General features: G+C 34.2%; 1 protein-coding gene across 1 annotated transcript in view; it reads right to left on the bottom strand.

Moving 5' to 3' along the window:
* The window catches only part of LOC130231686 (A-kinase anchor protein 13), a 118,237-nt gene that overhangs the window by 33,464 nt on the left and 67,773 nt on the right, over nucleotides 1-17,000 (bottom strand). The window contains 4 exon segments of the mRNA XM_056461061.1: nucleotides 6,617-6,725; nucleotides 6,820-6,859; nucleotides 11,859-11,961; nucleotides 13,969-14,149. Coding sequence (XP_056317036.1) covers nucleotides 6,617-6,725; nucleotides 6,820-6,859; nucleotides 11,859-11,961; nucleotides 13,969-14,149 — 433 coding nt within the window.

Below are 17,000 nucleotides of genomic sequence, written 5' to 3' on the forward strand. Positions count from 1 at the left end.
CTTAAACATAAATGGGGTTTTATTGTTGATAGCAATAGGCGTAGTTGAAGTCAACTGGATGATTAGTTTGCTCGGATTTAAAGAGTCGCTTCTTTCAAAGCCCCCTTCAAATTAATCTTCAATTCACTTTGAGCTAATTCGCTACATTTATCTTCAGGAAATCACTGAAGGCAACTATATTATGTTATCATAATGATATAATGTGGCAATTAGATCGTAACTGTACTGTGCATTTACATTGTGACCATATTCATCTATGTACACACACAAATCTAGTCCTGCCCTACGCCGTCAAGCTAAAAAGAACTGGGACACCCCTTCCCCTTCAAGTGAATGCACAAAACGAGGGGTAGAGGTAAGGGAAAGGGTTAAGAGGCAGAATTGGGATTGGGCCTTAATACGCAGGGTACAGCCCATTGCCACACCATCGGTTTAAACCCATTAACCGGCAGCTAGCTCTCTGCAACTTTCACATCGTTGCCCACTTAAGCTAAGCAGGGCTGCGCCTGGTCAGTACCTGGATTGGAGACCACATGGGAAAGCTAGGTTTGCTTCTGGAAGTGGTGTTAGTGAGGCCGGTCTGTGTGGGTCCTAACGCTCCAGTATTTTGACAGGGACTCTATATTGCTCAGTGAGCACCGTTTTTTGGATGAGACGTTAAACCGAGGTCCCGACTCTCTGTGGTTGTTAAAAATCCCAGCATGCCCTTCGAAAAAGAGTAGGGGTTTAAGCCCGGCCTACTGGCCTCTTAACCATCCCCATAACCATCCCCATATCTCCTCCACACCAATCAGCTGGTGTGTTGTGTGCGATCTGGCACAATATGGCTGCCGTCACGTCATCCAGGTGGATGCTACACGATGGTGGTGGATGAGGAGATTCCCCCAATGTGTAAAGTGCTTTGAGTGTCCAGAAAAGTGCTTTATAAATGTAAGGAATTATTATTATTAACCTAAACTGAACATCATTTACTGTAATTGCGTTTCTGCGAAGCAACTTAGTGTTTCATAATAGAGTAAATGCAATTTCCTATAATATACAGGGCAAATGTATGCACCACTGGATCTGTACTTAACGAGTATGCGAAATAAAACTGACAACAATACAAGAAGTGTTAATGATTCCATGCAGCTAACCTTGCATTTAGTTAAAAAAAATGCAATGCAGATTTCATATGGACCACATTTTCATTTTCACAGTGTTGCACGCAAACATCCTCTCAATTGTTTTTAAGTTCTCCTGTAACAAAGTTCAGCTTCCTACTTGTAAAAATAGGACTGAAGTTACAGTAAGCCACTTCAATAGAATTGCTGTTTGCAATAAAAACCTTTATCATAGATAGACATCTTCATTTAAATTTCAATCACGATGCACATTTAAAACATGATCATTATTTCAAATGTGCATCCTATTTAAAACACACTAAATAAACTACTAGAAATGCATTTAAAGACAATCACTATGACCATCCAGAACAATGAGCAAGTCATTGAATTCCATTGTTAGGCAACTAAGGAGTTAACCATATCTGAAACTGTAAATATCAAGAAGTGACAAGAGAAAAAAAAAAGAAGGTCAACAGACACCAGAGGAAGTGGCTGAGTTTCAGCTTACCTCTTCTCCCTTCAAGGTTTTCACCTTCTGATAGCGGCCCTGCACCTCGCAAAACTTTCGATATAGCATTACTGTAGGAGGCAGATGGCCTTGGCAGGACTCTCAACAACACAAGAAGTTCAGCATCACCTTAGACTGGGGAGGAAGTGATCCAGCTCAAGCTGGGAGGTGCTGCGACTCTCGCTTCCTCTTTTTATCACACTCTTGTTGCTGGTTTCAGAACAGCAAAGTGCTGACGAAATCTGAACACGTTGAGAGCTATGCAAGGCTTTTTATTTTGGCTAATCAGAACAATTGCAAGACTTTCAGAGTAAACTTTTGGTTTTTAAAGTGCACCTATCATGCAAAATCATAGATTGGAAGATGTTTGGAGAGAAATGTGTGTAGGCATAGCGTGTCATATTAGAGTGATATAAACACAATAAGGCCCAATCTCAATTCTACCCCTTAGCCCTTCCCCTTAGCCCTTCCCCAATTCTCCTTAGCTTGAAGGCGTAGGACTAAGGGGAAGGCTAGATAACCTTTGAAACAGAGATTTTTCAGATTTTTTGTGTTTTACCGTCACGTTTTAAAGGGGTGGTACACTATGATATCATGTTTTAAACTTTAGTTGATGTGTAATGTAGCTGTGTGAACATAAATAACATCTCTAAATGTAAGATGTTCAAAGTTCAATACAAAGGGAGACATTTGCCTCTTTCACACAAGGATACCAGTAAATATCTGGAAATTTCCGGAATGACTTTACCTGTAAATTCATAAAAGTGCTGTTCAGACAGGCGAGGATGTTCCGTAATTTTTCAGGAAAAGAGCATTCACACATCCATTCCAAAATATCGGTAAATTCTGACGTCATTAACAAGAAATGACCTCTAAACGCATGCGCTTGTATTTGTACACATTTGACAACATCACAAACTCTGTGGATGGATCAGTATCGTGAACAACTTTGATGAAAACATTTAAAGAAACACTTTTGCTTGTTGAGATGTACATAATGTGTGTGTGCTGGTGCTAAACGGCTGCTTTACGAGCACACGCGTCAGAGCTTGAAGGTAAACAAACAGCGGTTTATCATAAGCATTTATAGATTAACACTTTATAAATATTTTTTCCCCAGTTGGCATTAAGAAGGAACATAGAATCGTTATCTGACTAACATCTAGCAGCTAAATGTGTCTGGAAAAATATTCTCAGGCTTTTATTCTAATAAAGCGCGCAGACGTGAGTGTTCTAAACGTGAACGTGCTCTTTCCGGCAATCTTCCTTCTGCATTCACACAGCGCAGTATTCCGGCAAATTACTGGTAATGTTACAACTTTTCTTTCCGGAACGAATTTTCTGATATTTTAAAAGAGGGCCTGTTCACACATACAGACCTTTCCTGAAAATTGTTGGTAATTTTCCGGAAAGGTCTGCATGTGTGAAAGGGGCTATTGGTTTTTACAGATTTAGCTTAGCAAACGAACGAATTTGGGGACTACAAAAAATACATCCAAACTAATGAGATCACAAGCGCTTCAGGTTACACACATTTACCACACACACACACACCCTGCGCTGTGCAGGGGTGTGGCCAGAGGCACTGTAATGTTACAGCAGAGAAAGCTAAAATGCCGTCCAAACGCTGCTATTTCCAGAGAGCTTGTTCTGTTTCTGTATTTGGTCTTCCAAAGGACACGACACAAAGAGAGAAGTGCCTACAGTTTAATTTTTGTTATATTCCAGAGAATTATAAAATATATAGCTAGCATTTGACAAAGGAGAACTTCCAGAATCTCTCCCAGTTCAGTGCTGGATTTAGCTAAAACTCCTTAAAGGAGCAGCTCCAATAAGCAAAAGCTGTGGATTGTAAGCCACAACCTGTAAGTATTTTTATTTGTTAAAATTGATCTATTTTATGTACAGTTTCTAATGTTAATGGTATGTTGTAGCGAGGATATAAACAACGGACGTAAACAACGGGAAATTTAGCTACAAATTCATACTTATCAGTCAAACTGCTGTAAACAGCCACAATCTTCACTTGCATTGCAGTGTCTATCTATGTGTGTCTCTTCCAGCATTCTACATCTCAGACAATAAAAGTTTCATATTACTTGCACATGCTTATCCCAGATATATGTGAAAGACATGTAATGCATTGAGTTAGGTAAAAAAAATACAGGATAGCTCGCCAACTCGAGTTGCAGCAGAAAAATCAATCAAAGCTCACACTGGTCGCATCCTACATCTCGCGCTTTATTCCTCTGTCAACAGCGTCACTGTATATTACAGAGAAATAACTTAATTTAAGCATCAGAGAAAAATAAAAATAAACATCGGTCCCAGGCACATGCAGTGCAGATATTTTGGCAGTGTGCTTAGGGTTATTGTCCCGCTGGAAGATGAACCGTCGCCCCAGTCTCAGGTAAAGAGCACTCTGAAGCAGGTTTTCATTCAGGATGTCTCTGTACATTGCTGCATTCATCTCTCCCTCCATCCTGATTAGTCTTCCTGTTCCTGCTGCTGAAAAACATGGAATTACCCTGGTGATGAGCGGTGCCTGGTTTTCTCCAACTGTTTCACCTGGCATTCACTCCAAAGAGTTCAATTTTAGTCTCATCAGACCAGAGAATCTAGTTTATTATGGTCTGAGACTCCTTCAGATGCCTTTTGGCAAATTCCAGGCGGGGAGTGGCTTCCGTCTGGCCACTCTACCATACAGGCCTGATTGGTGGATTGCTGCACAGATGGTTGTCTTTCTGTAAGGTTCTCCTCTCTCCACAGAAGAGCGCTGGAGCTCAGACAGAGAGACCATCAGGTTATTGATCACCTCCCTGGCTAAGGCCCTTCTCCCTTTATCACTCAGCTTAGATGGCCAGCCGGCAGCTCTAGGAAGAGTCCTGGTGGTTCCAAACATCTTCCACTTACGGATGATGGAGGCCACTGTGCTCATTGGAACTTTCAGAGCAGCAGAATTTTTTCTGTAACCTTCCCCAGCCTTGTGCGTCAACACAACCCTGTCTCTGAGGTCTACAGACAATTTCTTTGTCTTCATGCTTGGTTAGTGCTTTGACATGCAATGTCAACCCTGGGACCTTATATAGACAGCTGTATGCCTTTTCAAATCATGTCCAATCAACTGAATTTACCACAGGTGAACTCCAATTAAGCTGCTGAAACATCTCAAGAAGGATCAGTGGAAACAGAATGTACCTGAGCTCAATTTAGAGCTTCACGACAAAGGCTGTGAATACTGATGCACATGTGATTTTTCAGCTTTTTTATTTTTAATAAATTTGCAACAATTTCAAAAATCTGTTTTCACATTGTCATTATGGGGTATTGTGTGTAGATTTTTGTACATTGAGTGCTTACATGGGAAGATTGTCACAAAAAATCAGGTTTGCGTTAAAGGTCTGAACTTCTGTGTATCTAACCTCAGAAGCAGCCTTGCATACATATTGTACATAGGGCTGCTATCTTGTGGGCTGTTGTATTTGAATTTGAGGATGGGTAGATGGTAGTGGTAGATGGCGTTCATTTGTTCTCTGAATACTTGTTTCAAAAATGTATCTTTGGTTGAGTTTTTATTTTACAATATTCTGACAATTTTGAATCTTGCACCTAACAAACATCCTTTTTTAGAAAAAAATATAAAACTAACATTGAAACTGATGAAAACTAAGCTAAAACTAAGCAATTTCAAAATATAAAAACCAATAAAAACAAGTAAATCTTCCTCTAAGACTACCAACACCTCCAGTCTGATCAGGAAGGCTCACCAGCGCCTATTCTTCTTCAGGCAACTTAAGAAGAACCAGCTTTCATCAGCCGTCTTGGTAAACTTCTACCGTTGCACAATAGAAAGCATCCTGACTAACTGCGTCACAGTCTGGTATGGAAGCTGCTCTGTTGCTGAGCGTAAGGCACTGCAGCGGGTGGTGAAAACTGCCCAACGCATCACAGGGACTACACTGCCAGCCATAGAGGACATCCAGAAGAAACACTGTCTGCGCAGAGCACGCAGTATTCTTAAGGACACCTCTCACCCTGCTCACAGACTGTTTTCTCTCCTGCCTTCCGGCAGGCGCTTCAGGCTCCCCCGGACAAAAACCAGCAGACTGAGAAACAGCTTTTTCCCCAGAGCTGTCTTCCTTTTGAACTCTGCCCCTCACTGACTATTTTGCCCCCCGCAATACACTCCCCACACTCCTCTAACTTATACTCCTCACAATCACTGCACTATTTAACATTTGCACATTTAAAGTTTGCACATATTCATTGCACTGATTCATTTATTTGAACTGGACATACCCACTGCACATGGACATTTGTAATTATGTTTATCTATCTGCACACTTCTGCTATTAATAGCATCCTGTACATATATTCATTTATTGTAAATCTGTTCATAGCTAATACAACCTGTATATAATGTTCATAGTACATCCATCTGTAAATATCACCATAGTTTTTCTATAACTGCACTTTATAACTTATACCTGTGTCCTGCACTTGCTGCTATTGCACTGCTGGTTAGACCGAAACTGCATTTCGTTGCCTTGTACTTGTACATGTGTAATGACAATAAAGTTGAAACTAATCTAATCTAATCTAAGATGATTTAAAACTAACTGCATTTGAAAACAAAAAGTAAAAACTAAAACTAATGAAAAAATCTAAAACTATTATAACCTTGCTACATCTTTGCTGTTTGTAAATAAAGCACCCTTCCTTTAAATGAGTAAAATGCTGATCTAACAGCAAATGATGAAACATTATTCTGCCTCTTTCCCCAGTCCTATTTCCTCTGGTGACCCTTTTTATACCCTTTACACAATATACTTCAACATTCGTTGTATGTTCGATAAATTCCTGTCTTACATTCGACTGACAGAGTGATAATTCACACTCAGTCATCAGTATAAATAAATCAGATTATCTAATCTACAACACACTCATGCTTGAGAGGAAATGACTAGTAAAACAGTAAAAAAAAATATTGATGTTGACTTACTCGTGCTTTCTTGTACATTTTGTTCTTCAGGTAGCTGAACGTCCGACTCACTTTGGTAGAACTTTTCTCAAAATCTCCTCTTAAAGGTCCAGGTTCCTCCTCTGTGATGCTTTTTGAAGGATTGAAAGAAACGTGTGTTATCGTAAACTACATGATTGTTTTCAGAAATATCATAATGAATTGTACTTAAATATCATTGTTACCTGTATCCCATATTACTGCCAGTGCTGAATGATGTCATGCCTGTAAGTACAAGGATAGTTTTTAAATGAGCATCACCGACAACAAACACTCATGGCAGAGCCTGATTTACGTACAGTGCACATGCAAAACCGTCTGCAAAAAGATTGTGTGTTTGACCAGGGAGTAATATGACTCACCAAGCCATGAATATGATATGTACAATGCTGTTTTAATTAACACAGACGTTCTGAAATCATTTTAAATTCATATCTTTAGTTATTTTTTAGATTATGTCTTTTATATTATATATTTAGTTCTTATTGTGATACATTTTCCAGCATTTTCAAATGAATCGTAAAGAATCATGTATAAAAAATAGGGTAGATGGGGTAGAAAATTGCTAATGTTTAATAAAAATAAATGAATAATGAAATAAATAAATAAAACAACTAGTTTACCTAAAATTGAAAATTGGTTAATGTATAATAAAAATAAATAAATTAAATAATAGAATAAATAAATAAATAAATAAATAAATAAATAAATAAATAAATAAATAAATAAAATAACAGCTAGTTTACCTAAAACAGAAAATTGGTTAATGTATAAAATAAATAAATAAATAAATAAATAAATAAATAAATAAATAAATAAAATAACAGCTAGTTTACCTAAAACAGAAAATTGGTTAATGTATAAAATAAATAAATAAATAAATAAATAAATAAATAAATAAATAAATAAATAAATAAATAAATAAATAAATAAATAAATAAATAAATAAAAGCTAGTTTACGTAAAACAGAAAATTTGCTAATGCACAATAAAAACAAATAAATAAATAAATAATAAATAATGGAAGCCCGTTCCCACCACTGAATAAAAAAAATTATAATAATTAATTGGGAAAAAAAAATAAGTAAAAAAATAATAATTTTAAGTCAGAATTCTGAGTTATAAAGTCGCAATTCTGAGTTATAAAGTCGCAATTCTGAGTTATAAAGTCGCAATTCCGAGTTATAAAGTCAGAATTCTGAGTTAAACACTACAAACTGAACTTAAACACTACAAACTGAACTACACTGTTCCTATTTACTGTGACCTTTTATGTAAAGCTGCTTTGACACAATCTACATTGTATAAGCGCTATACAAATAAAGGTGAATTGAATTGAAAGTTATAAAGTCAGAATTGCGAGTTATAAAGTCAAAATTCTGAGTTATTAAGTCAGAATTGCGAGTTATAAAGTCAGAATTCCAAGTAAAAAAATTTTTTGAATTTAATTTTTTTTTCCCAATGAAATTTTTTTTTAATTCAGTGGCGGGAACGGGTTTCTATATTAACAAACAAACAAATAAATAAATAAATAAATAAATAAATAAATAAAATAAAAGCTAGTTTACCTAAAATTGAAAGTTGTAAATTATACATGTTGTGTATTAAATTAATATTTAAAGTTAATCCTTTTTTGCCGTTTTATACAATGATTTTACAACTACTTTGTCCAAAAATGTATTTTTCTAAATCTCAAGTGTTGTTAAATCAAATATTTTACAACAACAAAAAAGAACAAAAAAAGACTTGCTTTGAAACATTTGAGCATATTTCAGATCATCTCTACTTCTATTGTAAACTACAGGACATTGCTACTATTCAACTTACTTATGATGTCCTCCTCATCACTAGATGAAGAGCTGACAGTAATGACACTTTTAGATTTGGGGAGAATTGGTGAGAGGTTGAAGGTGAAAGAGATCCGTCTCTTTTGCCGAATCCTTCCTATTGCTGGACGGATGCATTGGGGACGGAAAAATCAAGAGCAAGTGCTTATTAAAGCAGATGATTTAGGGGTCTTAGAAACGAGTGGAGGACAACTAACTAAAAAAAACAAATGATGCAATACTGCAAACACCTACAGTAGAAGTCAGAATTAATAGTGAATTTTTCCTTCTTTTTCAAATATTTCCCAAATGATGTTTAACGGAGCAAGGATGTTTTCCACAGTATTTCCTATAATAGTTTTTCTTCTGGAAAAAGTCTTATCTGTTTTAATTCGGCTAGAATATTGTTAAATTTTTTTAGTTTTTCATTTTTTTTAAAGATTTTTAAAGGTCAATATTACTAGCCCTCTTTAGCTATTTTTTTTTTCAATTGTCTAGAGAACAAACCATCAACCAACTTGCCTAATTACCTTAGTTCAGCCTTTAAATGTCACTTTAAGCTGAATACAAGCATCTTGAAAAATATCTAGTCAAATATTATTTACTGACATCATGGCAAAGATAAAAGAAATCAGTTATTAGAAATGAGTTATTAAAACTATTATGTTTAGAAATGTGTTGACAAAATATTTTCATTAAACATAAATTAGAAAAAAAAATAAACAGGGGTGCTAATAGGAGGAGGGCTAATAATTCTGACTTCAACTGTACAGTACACGTAACAAACACTCAAAAAGGAATTAAATAGAAATTTTTAGAGCCGATTCCTTGATTAAAATCATCAAGATCTGAAATTGCATCCCAAATGAAACACTATACAAGGACTGAACGATAAATCGACATGAAATCACATTTGTGGTTTAGCAAAAACTGCGATTATCTTGCATGTGAGAAAATTACAGTGATGTGATCTAGAGGTCTGTGCAGGACTGATTTTTTAAATTGCGCTCCCACTGGGTTTTATTCCGCACCCGACCGCTCCCACTGTATGTTCAGTCTTAGTTCACCCACTGCCTGCTTAGAATAATTTTCTACCCGACCTGGGGTGTGTTTGCGAAAACCATCATTAGCCAACTAAGGTTGCAGGTTCCGTTGTTACAAACATAGTTAGTTGATTTAGCGTTTCCCAAATCCATTGCACCAATGAACATTCGTAAACTGCATCGCAAACTTGTACGCTACGTCTGGAGCTGTAGTTAGTAACATAGTTCCTGGCTGGGTTCAATTCCCAGTTATCCCCCCTATGTCCTATTCGTTTAGAACATTTTAACATTTAAACTTTGGAATAATTTTTTTAAAAGCATTAAATTCATCTCTCTTAGGTGTAATTTGCTTTCAAAGTATTTTTACAATTCTGTTATAGCGATCTTCATATTGACAATTGCTCTCCCTTCACAGTAAACTTTGAAAACATTGATGTCATTTGAACACAGCCGAGGCTCAAGACGAAAGCCATAGGTGACCTATTATTTAAAAGCAGAACTTATGTCTCCATAGCTTGTAAAAACAAAAAACATAGCAAACGTTAATGCTTTTAATTAGGTAATTAAATCGAAGGTTATTTCTTAAGTGTTTGTACTGTATTTGACATGAGCCTGTTGGTTAGAACATTTCTTCAGTGGTTTGCATGTGTCAAACTGTAAAAGTAGACTTTTCAAAAAATAAAAAATAAATAAACAATATCCTAGTTAATAATAATAATAATAATAATTATAATAATAATAATAATAATAATAATAATATTTCATAATCATCATCACCATTAATATTATTAATATCATTAAAGTAGAATTTGTTTTATTTGCTAATAAATAATAAATATTACATTTCATTCATAAATAGCCTCATTAATTATTTATTTGTTTATTTATTTATATGATTTATATATGATATTAGAATACATGTTAGCTTTTGTAAGTGATTATATGTATTAGAATAGAATATGTAATGTTCTCAATAATATTTGTAAAGGAAACATGGGCTCTATTTGTGCCATTTACATATATTTCAATTAATATGAAAGCAAGTGAATGTTTTTATCAAAGCTAATATTTTTTTAAATGCATGTGCGTGTAAAACAATACATTTTGCACAAAGAAATGATTCTCTAAAGAAGTTGTTACCACCACGTTTAGAGCATCATTATGGGCGTTTTACGTTATAACTAATGTGGTTCAAGCGATGCATCCACGACAGAGTTACTACGGGTTTTGGGATAAACTCCGATGCATCATACTATAATAGTTCAGCCGCGAGTTACGTCGTTGTTTGGAAAACACACCCCGGACCATTCCTGATAAATTTAGATCTGGTTTCCAAAATCTCACGTTTAAATTGGGTACTACTGAAAGAGAGAGATACCAGATAAAACTGTAGGTTGTGCAAGGATTGTAGGCTAAATGTCAGTTTTGTTTGGCCCTTTGTAGTGAGACGTGCCCCCTTAAACCTGAGGTTTCAGTCATCTGAAGCTGGTTTCACACTGGATGCGCCGCTTAGTGCCACTCTGCGGCATGCATATGACAGATGGAAATAACATTTGCCAGACGCACACATTCACATGTTATTAAAAATGCAACTATTCAGATAGCGCTCAGTGGCAAGGCAGAAATATCTTCTGTCCGCCACGGACAGCTGCAGACTTGCAGCACCGGTGTGCGTACCCTGACAGAAACCTAGGTTTACAATTCTAAAATGCATGGTGCTGTGTGGTTCAAGGACAATGCATGTTCAATTTGCTCGGGACTCGAGAGCGCTATATTGTTAGACCGCCTGCTCCCGTTCAAATTACACCAGAGTTACCAACCGCTACCATGTTTTATTGGGAAATTTATTCCCAAAGCGCAAGAAATCTGGTCAGGTCCCGCGCCTCCCGCCATACAACTGAGGGCAAACAGACGTCTAATGTGATCAGAAACAAAATGTCCCACGAACACCAGAGCGTGCTCTTTCTCGTGCGAGTCACACAGAACAACCAAATATGCTCAGAAAAAAACCAGGAAATCCCAGTCTATGTGAAATCCCTTCAGCATTTGTAGGATAAACAGAAGATTAAATTGCTTTTGTTTGATTTAACAAGATTAATAAACATGACCACGACAATACAATTTATCAGAGTTTATTTTATTATAATTTTCCTCATAATAAAGTATGTAACGATGCAATACTTTTGTCGCTGCTTATTAGAATGCTATTATGAAATATGTTGTGGGCTTAATCAGTCCATCAATTCTAAAACCATGAATCAGTATAAAGTAATTGTAAAATCAGTTTTTCTTATAACAAAAAATGTTTTCAATCCATGATGTAATTCATCTATGGGAGCCAGAAATGCTACTTACCATCAATGTCCCGTTGACTGATGGACAGCATGGAGACTGATTTTGTGAGAGGAAGCATCACTGATGGACTGCTGTTTCGGTACTGATGATATTTCCTGGATTTCTGCAATGAAAAAAAAAAAAATTCAGACCCTTTGCTGTGACACTCATATATTTAACTCCGGATCTGTCCATTTCTTCTGACCATCCTTGAGATCATTCTACACCTTCATTTAAGTCCAGCTGTGTTTCATTATACTGATTGGACTTGATTAAAAAAGCCAAACACCTGCCTATATAAGAGCTTACAGCTCACAATGCATGTCAGCAAATGAGAATCATGAGGTCAAAGGAACTGCCTGAAGAGCTCAGAGACAGAATTGTGGGAAGGCACAGAAATGGCCTAGGTGCAGTGTCCTAAAAGAGCAGTGGCCTTCATAATTCTTAAATGGAAGAATGTTTGGGATGATCAGAACCCTTCCTAGAGCTGGCTGTCCGGCCAAACTGAGCTATCAAGGGAGAAGAGCATTGGTGAGAGAGGTAAAAAAGAACTGAAAGGTCACTGTGGTTGAGCTCCAGAGATGCAGTCGGGAGACGGGAGAAAGTTGTAGAGAATCAACCATCACTGCAGCCATACACAAGCTGGGGCTTTATGGCAGAGTGGCCCGACGGAAGCCTCTCCTTAGTGCAAGACACATGAAAGAGCGCATGGAGTTTGCTAAAATGGTGAGAAATAAGATTCACTGGTCTGATGATACCAAGATAGAACTTTTTGGTCTTAATTTTAATCAGTATGTGTGAAGAAAACCAGGCACTGCATATCACCTGTCCATTACAGTCCCAACAGTGAAGCATGGAGGTGGCAGCTTTATGCTGTGGGGGTGTTTTTGAGCTGCAGGCACAGGGCGACTGGTTGCAATAGAGGAAAACATTAATGAAGGAAAACCTTCTCCAGAGTCCTCAGGCCTCAGACTGAGCCAAAGGTTTACCTTCCAACAAGACAATGACCCTAAGCACACAGCTAAAATGACAAAGGAATGGCTTCACAACCACTCTATGACTGTTCTTGAATGGCCCAACCAGAGCCCTGACTTAAACTCAATTGAGCATCTCTGGAGAGACCTAAAAATGGCTGTCCACCAATCTTTGCCATCCAACCTGACAAAGAGGAATGGCTGAGGATCCCCAAATCCAGGTGTGAAAATTCTTTCTTAAAAAAACTCAAGGCTGTATTAGATCAAAAGGGGGTTTTAACAAAGGCTGCAATAAAACAAAATAGCAAAAAAAATTAGGGGGTCTGAATACTTTCTATACCCACTGTATACTAAACTTCACAGTTTTTTACTTAGTTCTGACTGATTATCTACATTTCATTGCACAAAAATATTTTGCATGACTCTTTGCAGTTTTGTTATGGAATTATGGAGTAATAAAAAAAAAAGTTTTCCAAAATCCCCTCAGTAAAAAAATACTGACTTCAATGTAAAAAACAAAACAATAATGACTTTATCCTATGTTCAGATTTTTGTACTAAACTGTAAACATGATGCCTGATTTACATATTTAAATATAATATAAAAAACATAAAACACAAAAAAATTCTTCTTGCAAAAAATTCTTAATGCAACCAATCAACTGCGGAAGTGATATTGATTACCCTGTTAGTTATTCATTTATTTACCTTGTTGAACTGCAGAGTCTTTCCTTAAACCAGTGTTTCTCAACCACGTTCCTGGAGGACCACCAGCTCTGCACATTTTCCATGTCTCCTTAACCAAACACACCTGATTCAGATCATCAGCTCATTAGCAGAAACTGAAAGAGCTGTAATAGGTGTTCAGTTCAGTTCAATTCAAACAAAGGAGACATCCAAAACATGCAGTGTTGGTGGGCCTCCAGGAATGTGGTTGAGAAACACTGCCTTAAACAACGCTTCCTACCTAAAGTGCTGTCATTAAAATAGAGACCAAATAATACTTAAAAAAAAATTCAGCTGGAGGACTTTTATATTTAAATAATAATACAAAATACAGAAGTACGATTATTGAGCTTCAATTTCCTCTTCCAAATAGTTCTGTTATTTGAAGTTAAATGTCATGCTTTGTGAAGGTAACTCAAACTCATGTCTCACCTGAACGCCTGGACTTCTGCATTCTCCTAAATCGGATTCAGGACCTTCTTCAGTGAGGGACATGAGTGAGCCTCTGTCCTCACTGTCCTGACGCTGAACCCCGCGTTGATCTTTAGACGGACCTCCAGACCGCCAGCGTTTGCCATCCTCGATCCCAGCTGCCAGACCCTCCAGGCTGTAACTACACACAGGACACAGCACAAAGAGATTACTGACGTGTAAAGACCAAATTACAGAAGAAAAGAGAACATATAGACGCATTATAAAAATGAGTAAATAAACTAAATAAATGAAATAGAAAGATAAACACGTTAAAAAAAATAAGTAAATAAGCTAAATAAATATATTTTTTTTAAAAATGAGCAAAATATAAGCAAATTAACTAAATAAATTAAATTGAAATAGAAAAATAAACACATTAGAAAAATGAGTAAATAAAGTAAACTGATGAAAGCAAAATATTAATGAAGTAGAAATAAAAAAGATTATAAATATATCAAACAGATGAGATGAAAAATTAAAAATAAACACATTAGAAAAATAAGTAAATAAACTAGACAAATGAAATAAAAATAGAAAAATAAACATCTAAGAAAAGTAAAAAAAAAAATTAAATAAACAAAGAATCTATATAAATTTAGTAGGAAAAATAAAAACCCCAAAACAAATTAAAAACATTAGAAAAATAAAGAGAAAAATGGGTGAAAACATGAGATAAAATAAATAAAATAAAATAAAAATAGAAAAATAAACACACTGGGAAAAGAAATAAACTAAATAAATAAATAAAAAAAAATTTAAAAAGACATTAGAAAAACAAGTAAATAAACTAAATAAATAAAATAAATAACACGTTAGAAAAACAAGTAAATACACTAAATAAACACATTAGAAAAACTAAATAAACTAAATAAAATGAGAACAAAGTAGGATAAAATAAATCACAAAAAATGAATAGATAAAATAAAAATAAAGAGAAATATAACAAATATTTTTTAAAAATAAGACAATTAAATGAGAAAAATAAAGGAAAATAGAAAATATTAGAAAAAATATTTTTAAAAAAGTATATTGTATAAATATACAATAATGACAAAAGTTAATGGTGAAATTAAAAGGCAAATTTACAATTCTAAAACAGATAAATAAATGTGAAAAGGGCAACTAAAACCAAAAATAATTTTGATCATAAACTAAATAAAAATAGAAAAAACAATACTCTTCACATAAAAAAATTGTATATATATATATATATATATATATATATATATATATATATATATATATATATATATATATATGTATATATATATATATATATATATATATATATATATATATATATATATATATATATATATATATAAAAGCAAAATATATTGTAGAAATATCTAGAAAATATGATAGATGACAAAAAATAAAAGATAAATGATGAAAATAAATGTTACAAATAAGAAAATGAATGAGAAAAAAGCTAGAAACTAAAATTAAGTAATTATAAATAATTATAGTAATTAATTATAAAACAAGACAAAAACAAAAATAAACGTCAAAATAAATATGCTAGAAAGAAAACAAGTAAATGAAAAAAAATATGTTTAATAAATGAAAAATTAATAAAAATACATCAGAAAAATAAACTAACAAAAGGAAGAATCGAACAAAAGAAAGAACGAAAGAGTTAGAGAATTTAGCTGCGCTAAAGTGATACAAATAAAAGCAAAGCTTTGAAGCACAAACTGCTTCTATCAAATATAAGTCTAATTTTCCGAAAACAACCTGAACAACATTACTTTTTTTTTTCTTTTTATTCACATCCAAATAAATAAACCATCAACGTTTTCCTTTTCTCTCAGAAAGGTGTGTCTGTCTGTGTGGTTTACTACTGACTGACCTGATGCAAAACATGCAAAGCGAACGAACACTACACACAGAAGTGTCCACACTAAAAACAAAAGATTAGAACTTATTTAGTCACACAATAATATAATATTTGGTGTTGTAACTGTAATATAATTAACAGCAAATCCTTTCAACAATGAGTCAAAGTACTGAAGGTATTCAACTAAAATATAGTTTAAGGACTATATTCAGTATGTAAATCAAACTTTTTACAGACTTGTATAAGAAAAACAGTGCATCTGACAATAAAACAGCTTTAGCTAGTATAAGAAACCAGGTCTAATCCTAGAACATAATCCATAGATATACAGATATACAGTAAAAGCTCAAAAGCAGCACAATGACAAGCACAATACGCTAAAAGATGCGTAATATATGTGAGATTTTGCATTTGACAGAAAAACTGCTAGATGTTGAACAAAACTACTCTGTAAGATGTGACAATAAGGGCTATTACAGTAGATTTTGGCTTATATTTTTCATATATGCTAGTCTAAATGATGTTTAAAACACGGATATAATATTTATATATAATAAAATAAATAATAAAATTAATTGTTTTTTTTTTCTCATACATTTGAACTACAAAGATCACAATAATATTATACTTCTGATTTACAATTATTAGAATAAATCAATGTCTTACTAGCTAAAAATAAAAAAATGCACATAAAAATAATCATTTAGATTATTTTAAAATGCATTACATGCACAATATGATAGAAGTGCTTAAAAAGAGTTAATTCAATATTTCAACCTTTTAAAATGTGAAGAGTATCCAGATTATTTATCCAAGCTGATAATAAATAAATATAATAAAAGTGAAAAAAAAAACGCAATCAATTAAAAAACAATAAAACTATTTAAAAATGAAATGAGCGTAAAAACTGAAATACAGATTATTTCTGTATAACATGACGTTTAAAAATCCTTTCATTTGTAAAATAAAATGAAACATGATTTACATATATGCTAGTCAAAATTATGGTTAATAAAAATGGTTCTTCGATGTACATTTGAACTCTAATATAGAGATCACAAAAATATTCCGCTTCTGATTTATTATTTCATAATAAATCAACAGTTAAAAATAAAAAGAAATATATTTAAATTAAACAGACACAATATGA

This window comes from Danio aesculapii, chromosome 7, assembly GCF_903798145.1.
Source record: "Danio aesculapii chromosome 7, fDanAes4.1, whole genome shotgun sequence".
Classification (NCBI taxonomy): Eukaryota; Metazoa; Chordata; class Actinopteri; order Cypriniformes; family Danionidae; genus Danio; species Danio aesculapii.